The sequence below is a fragment of the Coturnix japonica genome, chromosome 5 (assembly GCF_001577835.2).
Source record: "Coturnix japonica isolate 7356 chromosome 5, Coturnix japonica 2.1, whole genome shotgun sequence".
NCBI classification, from domain to species: domain Eukaryota; kingdom Metazoa; phylum Chordata; class Aves; order Galliformes; family Phasianidae; genus Coturnix; species Coturnix japonica.
Window position 1 is genome coordinate 17307088 of NC_029520.1, and position 12752 is coordinate 17319839.

Sequence of the window (12752 nt, forward strand, 5' to 3'; positions counted from 1 at the left end):
TCAAAGCATGGATGTCCAGTTCATTTTGATTAGACAGGAACACAAGAAACACAGAAGTTTTTATCCCAAATGTAAATGAAATATCTTTTGGTCAGCGCAGTTCCCAAATATTCATGTGTTTTGGCAGACTTGTCCAATGGTCATGTACCCGTGTCCATACTGCAACATAAAATGATGTATAAATGCTTTTCTCCACATGGTGGCGCCAGCTGCACAGGGAAAAGACTTTCCAGCACTTACTGAGCAGTTCAAAACGTTGAGCAATTATGTTCATACGCACATAAAACACACTCAAAGCTGTTTCAGCTGGAGAAAAAACTTATTTTCCTGTAGTATCCCTCCCAGAAAACATTTTTTTTCAAGGTGATTTCCCAAGTACGCTGGAAGTAAAGTGTGTGACTGCTTACATATGCTCATCTGGCTGTGCTGATGATCAGATTGCTCTCATCCGGTGCTGTTCAAACCAGACCTCAGTCTCACAGGGAATGGGGCCGGTGGGCAGCTGCCTGGGTGAGGTTTTGAATGAGTGCCACAGGGGGATAGATGTGCTAAGCTACTTCTCTGAGAGCCCCTGATCCCTCAGTGCATATTGTCAGCGAGCTGCATCTGCTGTTTCAAGATAAGGGAGGAAACCAGCATGAGCCTGCAGAGAGTTATTTTGATTGATATCTAGTGTTGCAGTGTGACCTGATATCTTTTTGAAAAGGCCTCTCCAAATGCTAGTGAGGGGACAGTAAAGGCAGGCGTGTTGTGAGGAAGTCCTGGCAAGATGGAGAGAGCAGAAATGCCATGCTTACAGCTGGGCAATGACACCTTCTCACTGGAGAGCAAGCACCAGAGTCAGGACAACCTTAGTCTAACCTGCCTTGGCCTGGGGGCAACTACTGTGATTTCTGCTCCACCTTGTCCTGATGCTCACATGCACTTGTTTCTAGAGCAGGACTGAGATTTTGGTCACAATCTGACCAAGTGTATCAGGGTTTGCTACCAAACCTTGTTTTCTTTGTCGTTACATTGCTTGTTTTGGCACAAATAATTGCACTTAGTTACTGAGGAGGTACTGGCATCTCCTGTGACACGTACTGTGAAATCAGTGACTGACCCAGGTCTAGCTTCACTTCTCTACAACTTGTCATCTTATTAGAACAGTAAGAAACTGTTGTTCTACAAGATCAAAGCTGATAATAGGAGGGAATCCTCTCATCATTTTTACCTATAGCAAGTGTTGCTACTGCAAACTCCCGCTTCTGGGGTGTGAGCATATGTTCACTTTGGGAGGGCTTGGTGGATCATTACATTTTGTTGCATGATATTTTCTGGGGAGACCAAAATCCTTCAGGGTGCTCTTGTGTAACAGAATTTGTTTTCACTTGGAGTGAGTTTCTGAGACATACTTGCTTAGTCAAAACTGAGTGTGAGCTCTGAACTTCACTGCCCACCATCTGTGGACACTTGCCTATGCCTGGTGTACTATCGACCAGTTACTCAGAATGCAGAACTAGCTTTTATATTGTTAATTTCTTGTCCTGTCGAGGATCTTCAGGATGCCATCGGGAAGGTAATATCTCTGAAAGTGAGATACTGAGATCAGAAGAAAAGAAATTTTGTGGTCCCAGACCCCAGTGGCCTGGCTGTTGTTAACACAGCCTGGCCTTCAGTGAAACAGCTTCGGTGTGTGACTGTAGTGTGACCAGACACCAGGTTCTTCTCTCTGATAGCTGACAGTGAGGAAACCAGCTCTGAAGCTAGAAACAAGAAAGCAAAATGCAAAACGTTGTCCTAACACTGCAGGTGCTCCTCAGAGAGGCTGCATACTTATCTCAGAGCCCTAGAGTCTCACACAAGAAGACCTTGTTTTTATGAATTTTGTGGTTAAGCCTCATAAATTGCCAGGTGCCACCTGGATTTGAGAGTTCTGCATTGTGTTTAGTTGAAGTAACCTGTGGTTTGCACCAAAGTGGTACTGGGAGCTCAGAGGCACAGGGATAAGTGAGATAAACAGCACTGCAGTGTCTTTAAAAAGCAGAGGGGACAAAGAAAGAGCAAGAGCACACGGGAGAGCAAGCAAGCTTGACATGTTGAGCAAACTGAACAGACATAACAGCAGCTCTGCACACTGACAGGGAGCTAAAGGTAGGCTGGCTGAAATAATGACAGCAACTCAAATGCTTGTAGGACATCTGAATGTTGATTCATTTTCCTGTTTTAATGTGCAAGTCAATTTCATTCAATACGTGCAGTGAGTCTGTTCATAAAGCAAGGTCTTCCTTGACATGACTAAGAATATCACAGTCTTGCTTTTCTTCAGAAATGTATGAAATATTGCGAGCTGGGAAGAAAAGGGATTTCTTTTCCCTTTTCAAGGTAAAAAGAGATGATACTGAATACAGCTGTCAAGAGTTGATTAAATAACCATGGCTGGGGTTCACGGCTGGGGTTCACTCTGTAAGAATCTGAGTGGGATAAACAGTGAGAAGGATTGTTCACTGTGACCCACAACTAGAATAACATACCAAAGGCAAATCTAGCAGGAAATATTCCTAGCACTGGGGATATTTCTACCTTTCCCAGGAGAGCTGCTTGAAACTCTACTGCCTGGCAGCCAGGCCATTTAAAGTGTCTGATGAGTAGCCTGTTGGCTGCTACTATCTCCTGCAGGAGGCTAAGGCCAGGACCTTAGGGGGTTCTTTATCATTCATTTCTTCAAAGGAATGTTCAATGAAAGAGAGAAAAAAAAGAAAAGAAAAATAAAAGATTGTTCAGATTTTCTTTAGTGAAGGTAAAGCTTCATTAGAGTTGGTAATTAATAGTTTTGGAGATCAGTAAGGCACCAAGGTGGCACATAGTCTAAGGGATAGCTGAGGGTGGAGAGTATTAAATATTTTGCTTTAAATGTACTCAGTGTTGGCTGTTTATTTACAATGAACTAGGTATTGCCCTAAATAAGCATTGTGTATGTGTTGAGGCATTCTGAAATTGCAGCTGGAGATGGTGAAATTACACAAATTTCCTTTCACACAAAGAGGTCTGCAGACAGCACAGGGCAGCCAGTGCTGCAGGTAATAGAGCATGTATCTGTAGGAATGCAAGACGATTCAGGGGCAAATAGGTTATTGCTCAGTGGATAGGTTTTACTACCTCTGCCACAGGATGCAGCCAAGGAAGTGGGCAGTAGTAATGATCTGAATTCATCTGGGCACAGCAGAGGATCACAGATCTACTAGCAGCAGAGCACAAGCAAGCACGTTGCCAGGCTGTTTCGGCTGTGGACAGCAGGGGGCTGCAGTGCAGCTCGCGATGTTCAGCAGCACGGGCAGCTGGACCGAGCAACGCAGGCAGATGGGGACATAGGTATGGGCAGCTTGTTCTCAGTAGGATGAAATGAAGAGAAAGTAGAAAGAAAATAAATGTTAACTTTGGTTGCCAAGGCCTAATGAACAATTTCGAAGCTAAACACTGCTCTTAAGGAAAGCTGAGAAGACTGGTTTGTCATTCTGGATCTATAACTTTATCAAAGCATGCAGTCCTTTCCCAGCAGGCTCTCAAAGTTTGTACAGTGATTTTGCTTTATTGAAAGGTTATCAATATAACAATCTCAGAAACACCCTGAGCATCACCAGATCGTGGCATGGATATATTTCATATAAGGAACACTTTCCACATAGACACAGAACTGAGATTTCCAGCAATTTTAGTGACTAGCTAAGGGGGAGATATAATCAAAGAAATCAAAGCATACCAATGGAATTTCCAGTTTGAAGTACATAGTCTTAATGTATAGTTTTTCTATTATTATAATTTTCTTTTTTAATTCATCCCAATCGGAACAGTAAAACAAGAGTTAAATAAGTGAAACAATCAGGGATCACAGTTTAATCTTCTCTTTGCTGTTTTTTCACTTTCTGCACTTCTCGTTGTCAGATAAGCAAGTATACGTTAGTCACTTCTATATTTGTTTCTATGTGATTTTTTTTTTCTATATCTAATGCAGTAGCACAAAGTTTCAGTGTTTGAGGTGAAACTCTTCTATTTATTTTTATACAGCACCATATTCCCATGGCAACCACACTGATATTACTTTTGGTTGCATCTCTATGAAAGCTACAATTGGGGTCAAATTTGAACAGACATTTTCAGCTTTCCAGTATCAGTAATCCTTACAAACAGAGTTCTCAGCAGGGCACTTAAACATATGACTAACTTGAAATGTATAAATATTCTCTCTAGAGCAAATATGCAGTGAGTATAAATTGCCATATCTCCTTTAGAGTCCAGGGAACCATTGCACTTTACATCAACAGAGTTTACGCTCCTACAGCTTTAATGAAACCACTCACATTCAGCATCCGTATACTAAAGTATCTTACAAAATTGAGGTCTGAATAAAGTCTGCATAGGGACCAATTGGCGTGTGCTGCTCTGCCTATGTAGGAAGGCATAGGCATGCATTAGACACTTCAGGTCAGAATCAAGGACCAAAAAGTGGTGTGACAGCAGTAGTCTCAAGTGATTTAAATAATACAGCACAAGACAGAAAAAAATATGTCTTGAAGCCACCAATCTTGTTCAGTTTCATACGAAGAACTTGCCACGCTTTCTGAACATAATTCTGCTGTCTGTCATAGCTTTACTTACTGCAAAATCAGTTATAAGAAGAAAGTGGCAGATTGGGAAATTATGACCTGATGATTAGTGGGTGTATGCAGTATGCATTGGTGGTATGACAGACTATGGATGTCCCGTGATCAAAGTCAAAACACAACCAAGTACTTCTCTGAGGTACTGTGTGGATAGCCACATTTGGATCTCTCAGTTTGTAGGTGTCTTGGGCAAAGGAACTTAAAAAGCATTTCTCAGTTAAAGTGATTAAAGTTATTGTATTAAGAGCACATGCTCAGGCACCGGCACTATTTCTCATTTTGGAACATAAGCTAACTTGCTGCTTCTTTCTCAGGTGATTTGGTTTCTGCCACACTGGAGATATCGATAACATCACAAATGGACCTGCCTGAAGAGATTCAGCATCCACATGCAAAATTTTCGGAGTGGAAATTTAAGCTGTTTAAAGTGAGACCATTTCAAAAAGCACCTTCTGATAAAAACCAATGCATAAGCAAGAATCAAGAACAAGAAGTAGCTTCTACAGACAAAAACAACATACTGCATAAAGATGAAGAAGTTCCAAGAGGAGAAAAGGTAATTCTGACACAGATGGACTTCATGGGCAGTATGCAGGCACGTGAGAAAGATGTCAACGACATGCAAATACAAGACAATGCAGCTCACCAGAACAACCTAAAGCATCTTTGCCGCATCTGTGGAGCTTCGTTTAAAACTGATTGCTACAAGAGAACTCATCCAGTCCATGGACCAGTAGATGATGAAACTCTGTGGCTTCTGAGAAAGAAAGAGAAAAAAGCAACCTCTTGGCCAGATCTTATTGCAAAAGTTTTTAAGATTGATGTGAGAGGGGATGTTGACACTATCCATCCCACTCGATTTTGTCACAACTGCTGGAGCATTATCCACAGGAAATTCAGTAATACTCCCTGTGAAGTTTATTTTCCTAGGAACAGCACAATGGAGTGGCAGCCTCACTCTGCAAACTGCAAAGTGTGCCACACGCCCAGTCGGGGATTCAAGAGAAAAAGCCAACCACCCAATGGACAGCATGGCAAGCGTGTGAAGATCACTGCAGAACGTGCTCGAGTTGACAGAGGCATGAAGAACCAAGCGCTGATAAATAACAAAAATGTAATGAAAGAGATTACCAACTGCAAGAACAGACATCTCAGCACCAAGCTGCTTGCAGTTGATTATCCAGCAGATTTCATTAAATCCATCTCTTGCCAGATCTGTGAGCATATTTTGGCAGACCCAGTGGAAACAACATGTAGACACTTGTTTTGCAGAACTTGCATTCTCAGTTGTATCAAAGTCATGGACAGCTATTGCCCCTCCTGCTGGTATCCTTGCTTCCCTACTGATCTGGTAACCCCTGTGAAATCTTTCCTGAACATCCTTGATAGCCTGAGCATAAGATGCCCTGTACCAGAATGTGATGAAGAGATCTCACACGGAAAATATGGTCAACACTTCTCTAACCACAGGGAGATGAAAGACAAATTGCTCTATAACCCTGTAAATAAAGGTGGCCGACCAAGGCTGCATCTTCTGTCATTGACCAGAAGAGCTCAGAAACATCGTCTGAGAGAACTGAAACGTCAAGTCAAGGCTTTTGCTGAGAAAGAAGAGGGTGGTGATATAAAGGCTGTATGCATGACTTTGTTTCTGCTAGCTTTAAGAGCAAAAAATGAACACAAGCAAGCAGATGAATTGGAGGCTATAATGCAAGGCAGAGGATCTGGTCTTCATCCTGCTGTTTGCCTGGCAATCCGAATCAACACATTTCTCAGCTGTAGCCAATATCACAAAATGTACCGAACTGTAAAAGCTGTCACTGGGAGGCAAATCTTCCAGCCACTGCATGCTCTTCGCACTGCTGAGAAAGCCCTCTTACCAGGTTATCATCCTTTTGAATGGAAACCTCCCTTGAAAAATGTATCCACTAACACAGAAGTGGGAATTATAGATGGACTATCAGGACTACCCCTCTCGATTGACGACTACCCAATAGACACAATTGCAAAAAGATTTCGATATGATACAGCCTTGGTTTCTGCTTTAAAGGACATGGAGGAAGAAATCTTGGAGGGCATGAAGGCAAAAAACCTGGATGACTATTTGAATGGTCCCTTCAATGTGGTAGTAAAAGAGTGCTGTGACGGAATGGGAGATGTCAGTGAGAAGCATGGAAGTGGTCCTGCTGTCCCAGAGAAGGCTGTACGCTTTTCATTTACAGTCATGAACATTGCTATAGACCATGGGAATGAAAGGATAAGGATCTTTGAAGAAGTAAAGCCCAATTCAGAGTTGTGTTGCAAACCCTTGTGCCTTATGCTGGCTGATGAATCAGACCATGAAACTCTGACAGCAATCCTGAGCCCTCTCATAGCAGAAAGAGAGGCTATGAAGAACAGCGAACTGCTTCTTGAAATGGGAGGCATTCTGAGAACATTCAAATTCATTTTTCGAGGTACAGGCTATGATGAGAAACTTGTAAGGGAAGTGGAAGGGCTGGAGGCCTCAGGTTCCACTTATATCTGTACCCTCTGTGATGCGACCCGTCTGGAGGCCTCCCAGAATTTGGTCTTCCACTCTATCACCAGAAGCCATGCTGAAAATCTGGAGCGATATGAAATATGGAGGTCCAACCCATATCACGAATCTGTTGATGAGCTCCGTGACAGAGTAAAGGGTGTTTCGGCCAAACCTTTTATAGAGACTGTTCCTTCCATAGATGCATTGCACTGTGACATTGGCAACGCAACAGAATTTTACAGGATTTTCCAGATGGAGATTGGTGAAGTCTATAAGAATCCTGATGCATCTAAAGAGGAGAGGAAGAGGTGGCAGTTGACTCTTGACAAACATCTCAGGAAGAAGATGAAATTAAAACCTATGATGAGGATGAGTGGGAACTTTGCCAGAAAGCTTATGTCCAAAGAGACAGTAGAGGCAGTATGTGAATTAATAAAGTGTGAGGAAAGGCATGAAGCCCTAAAAGAACTAATGGACCTTTATCTGAAAATGAAACCAGTATGGCGATCTTCATGCCCTGCCAAAGAGTGTCCAGAATTGCTGTGCCAGTACAGCTACAATTCACAGCGTTTTGCAGAGCTTCTGTCTACAAAGTTTAAATATAGATATGAGGGCAAGATTACCAATTACTTCCACAAAACCCTTGCTCATGTACCTGAAATCATTGAAAGAGATGGGTCCATTGGTGCTTGGGCAAGTGAGGGAAATGAGTCTGGGAACAAACTGTTTAGGAGGTTCCGAAAAATGAATGCCAGGCAGTCCAAATTCTATGAAATGGAGGATGTCTTAAAGCATCACTGGCTATATACCTCTAAGTACCTCCAGAAGTTCATGAATGCTCATAAAATGTTAAAAAGCCAAGGCTTTGTGATTGATCCAGATGATGGATTAGGTGATTCTTTGCCACCAGAAATCTCTTTGGAAAGCAATGATTCAGTGGAACTCTAAATGTAAAATACATTTGGTGTTGGGTTTGTGATAGTCTTTCTGAGTGGAGATAGCTTCCTTTTCAGGCCTGTAGAGGTACAGGGAAGGCTGAAGCTTTCATTTTAATACTCCCTTTTAAAGGTGCTGAGGGGAGTTTAATGAAATGCCTTGTCTGTTGGAAGCTTTGAACAGAAGCAATGCAGCAATGGGTTTACCTGTTGTTATGCAAGAAGGAAGTTGAAACAAATTGCAGAGAAGGACCATAAATTTATTTTGGTCTCAGAGTGTTGGTTATAAGTGAGGAAGACAGAGTAAACAAGATTTTATATAGAGCAGTATTTTGGAATGAATATAATACTGGAAAGTTATGACACTGGCTGAAAAACTGAGCATGGATATTTGTTCTGTTTGCATTTTATAGGCTATTTTGCTATTTACTTTTCAAGAGGATTTGATTATTTTACTGATGGCTCTTTGGCTTTTATAAGTCAAGATTTGGTAGTGAGACAGTTAGGTAATTGCTTTGGGATGGACAAAGTTTGGGTATTTTTACACAATATACTGACTAAAGATACAAACTTTGATCTCAGACATTTACAACATTTAATGTTTAGGTTGTAGTTCTGCTTAGGAGAAGGTGGTGGTATCAGCATGCTAATTTACTATATGAAGATAAAAGAAAGGTAGCTATGATTTTTTTAGGATATTTTTATTGTAGTGCATTTACTCTAAAATGTAAACCTGTGCTTGTGCTCCTAAATTAGCATTACAGTGTCTTGTGTTTATCTCACTATACAAAATACATTTAAGCTCTGCTATGCAGCTTGTTGCTTAATACAAATTTCAGATTTTGATGCTGACTTCAGTATGTAGTACACTTTGTACCAGTTTAATCTTACCAGGTAAATTCCTGGCCTTACTGAAGTCACCACTAAAATGTCATTGAATGCAAGCCCACAGTTTCACCAGATAACAAAAAGTCATAGCAGTCCCATTTCTCAGGAGGTGGATGTTAACTTTATCGGGTACATGTCGGTGTTCCGATCTTCTCCGTTAAATTGTTCCCCTACCATTTCTGATATGCTCTAACACTATCCAATACTGAGCTTTTTCTCTTTCAGGACATGTCACTTATTTCATTTTCTAGATATATAAGATGTCAAGAATGATGTTTATTAACCTCAAGGATAGTTTATATAAAGGTATAGGGAAAAGAACAATGTGCTGCCTTGAAATTACCGTGTAGTGTATTTTACATTATTACAACAATATTTAGTTAGCATTCCTCATATTTTGAACTCTATCAGGAGCACCATTATATTGGTAGTATTTGCCTTTCTGAAGTGTCATTGCTACACGACTAAAGGCTGCTCAGATCAGATGAGGTTGCACCAGTAATTCTTGTGGATAATGTTGGTTTAAACAGATAAAAGGATTTAAAAATTAATGTGTATAAACCATGAGGTTTGGAAACTAAATTATTTCTGGACACATCACCAGTGCAAATGAACAAGTCTTTATTCAGCAGTGTTCAAATGCAAGCTTAAATTCAAGTGTGACTTGACCACTGAATGCATGCATGCATACATAATGTAAGCATTTAGTGGTAGCTTACATGTAACAAAAATTAAATGTTTAAATAATGTGGATTTTATTCAATGATACAGGCAAGAAATATACTCAGAAATATCTGAGATATCCCTAAATTGCCTAACCTTTCACATTAGCACCTGTAGCAAGGGCATGATTGTGTCTGAAGAAATACTTCAGAAACAAGATTAAGTGCACAAACAATCAAAAGCATGGATCAAAAAAAGCAATGCTTTTTGTTTTTATTTTAATGTGGCAGGAGTTGGTTTGTGAATGTAAGGGAACAACAAACTTAAAGGACTACTGGTCTGAGGTTTCTGTTAGTAACATCTTGCTCTTGTTATTTACTAAATCTTTGAGAGTCTGGTATTTGTTATTTATGGACTATGAAGAAGTAGAGCTAAGCATTAGAAACAAGTATAAAAATTAATGATATTCTGATTATGTCTTTTTTTATTATTATTTTAAATCAATTTTCTAAGGTATTTTGTAATTTAGGATTTAGTTTTAATAGGGTTTCTTTAAATATATTTTAACATTATGTCAAAATTTGAGGCTAGCAATAGTGTCTTTTTCTTACATTTTATCTTCTAAGGAGTCATATAAGCAGCAGTCTTTTTTATGGTTTACCATGTACATCTGCACTTACTGAGTGTTCATTTCTAAATAAAATTATTTCTTCCAGTTCCTTGAATAAAACAAGTACTTCCCATTGAGCATAAATGCCAGGTTTACATAAGTAACATTTTTTACTAATAAGTTCAGACAAGTACAACTGTTTCCTGTGGAGTATGAGTATCAGCTGTATGGCAAAGAATATCCTTTAGCAGTAAATGCAGACACGCTTTGTATTTTTAGTACACTATATTTCATTATGCAAATAGTTGCACAGTTCCCCCCCCCCCCCATTGTGTGCCTATTTAGGGCAATTGTATTACCTTAGTTTTCATTCTTCCTTTGCTTGAATAGCCTAAGGTCGAGTTTAATAGTCCTAACTGAGCTCATGGTGATTTTCACCTTGTTTAAGCGGCATATGTTGCTTTTGCACAAGAGTGAATTTCACCCACAAGTCATCCCAGCCTGTTTCTTGCACTGCATACATACCACTGCAGAGACAAGCCAGACTTCAGTCATTTTGCACACGTAATCTCAGTGACTCCACTGACATTTTCAAATTCCAAATTAATTTTAACATGCTGCTTACATAGGAGCAAGCAATTTGTCCCACTCCATTTAAATGAGCTGAGTACATCTCATCCATATATGTCTGATTTCTCACAATGAACTCATGAACTCATCAGGCTGAACAGTGCATGGACTGGGACACAGGCAGGGAGGATGATAAGGAAGTATTCTTTTGTGAAATACTATGGAGCCCCCAAAACACATTTCACATCCTGCCAACTATGGGCAGAATGATTGACACGGGCGAGCATTAATTTTTTCTTTTCTTTAGGCTTGAATCTACTTTAATCTTTGTTTTTCCTCATTGTTAACATTCTGCATAAATCAAGAGACTCTTTGAGAGTTCTGAACTCATTAAAACAAACAAAACTGAAAGGGTAGGTACCTGCAAGTGGAGCTTTGTAAACAGGAATAAAATAACAATGCTGCATGCACACAGGCATGCATCCCAGAGAAAACACATTTTGACTACAGACAGGTGCATCATTTGTTTACTCAGCCTATTGTTAAGCTTTTTGGTTTTGAAGAGGCTTTAGAAAAGTGGAGACACTTTTATTCGTGGTACTCTCTCAAACCTTCACATTTTCTTTTTCTATGCTAATACTTGGTAAAAATCTGTCAGCAATTACTCCAAGGTGAATGCTTTTCTTTTTCTTTTTTGAAACTGTATTGACTGCATTCTTTATACAATGACATTATGTATCTTGTTTTGTTAGTTTTATTCAAGGGCTTCAGATTATGAGTTGCCTTGTTATGAAATGATGTGAATATAAGAGAAGTCTTGACTGTGGTCTCACAAGTTTTTTCTTCATTGGAATAATTCTATTGACTCTAAGCAATCCAGCTTTGACTTGTACTCAGGTAATTCAGACACAAACTTTAGATATTTACAGTATCCCAGCTTCTCACTGCACCTAGTTCTGCGTGCTGTCTCACAGCACAGCTTCATCATTTTACTTTTTCTTATTGTTTTAGTTTCTTTACTTGTAATGCTTGTTTCAAATAAAGGTTTTATAAGTATTTAAATTTCTGAATTTGTGTTTCTTTATAGTTTTTTGCCTGCGCACATAAGGTTGTGATAACAGTCTCACTTTTCATTTAGATTGTGCCTGCTTTTTGATTTGGACTGTTCTAATACCCAGAGCCTTCAGCTGGGATTCCAGCCCTGTTCTGAGGTCACCAGGTTAACAAAAGTGAAGATTGCTCCACACATCTAAACAGCCCTTTCTGCACCTTTTCCCACAGGCAGCTGTTTGACAGGAAAGTAAAACCAGCTGTATTTAGTCTGTAGAAAAAAACTTTTGCTTCATTTACAAACACCACCCCAGTACTTGTTAAAAATCAGCCTTGACTATTATGTCCATGTTACTGCGCTAAGCCTCTTTACTGACTTCTGTGCATTCTTTGCATCAACTCTTGTCTCATCATAGATTTTGCCCCTGCAAAGGTTAGTTTGGATCTATCTTTAAGTTCATGATTTTTAGTTTTCCTTTACTCCAAATAGGAAAGTCTTTCTTTCCTTCCATTGATATCTCAGGGTCAAGTAACCTACATAAACCAACTAGCCTGGATGGAATTAATGCTGAGCAAATTGAGCATTTACATTATTAGCTACCTGATTTCCTGATGCAACCAGGTAATTAGGTACCTAATTTCTAGACTTTATATAACCAACTTAATTCTCTCAGCTGACAATAAATAAAAATTCCTGGATGGAAAAAATGGAACTCATTTACAGAGTAAAACAAAAACAAAACCAATCCCCCCAGACAGTTTTCTGGTAAAATGTGATGATTTCATTCTTTTATTCCTAAATTAATGACCATAGAATCACAAAATGGCTTAGTTTGGAGGAGACTTTAAAGACCATCTAGTTCCAACCCCCCAAC

At 39.7% G+C, this 12752-nt stretch overlaps 1 protein-coding gene across 1 annotated transcript; it reads left to right on the top strand.

The window, feature by feature from the left end:
* Positions 1-4118: 4118 nt before the first annotated feature.
* RAG1 (recombination activating 1) lies at positions 4119-8962 on the top strand. Its single transcript, XM_015864150.2, has one exon. The coding sequence runs from the start codon at positions 4999-5001 to the stop codon at positions 8107-8109; it is 3111 nt and encodes a 1036-aa protein (XP_015719636.1). The 5' UTR covers positions 4119-4998; the 3' UTR covers positions 8110-8962.
* The last annotated feature ends 3790 nt before the right edge of the window (positions 8963-12752 follow it).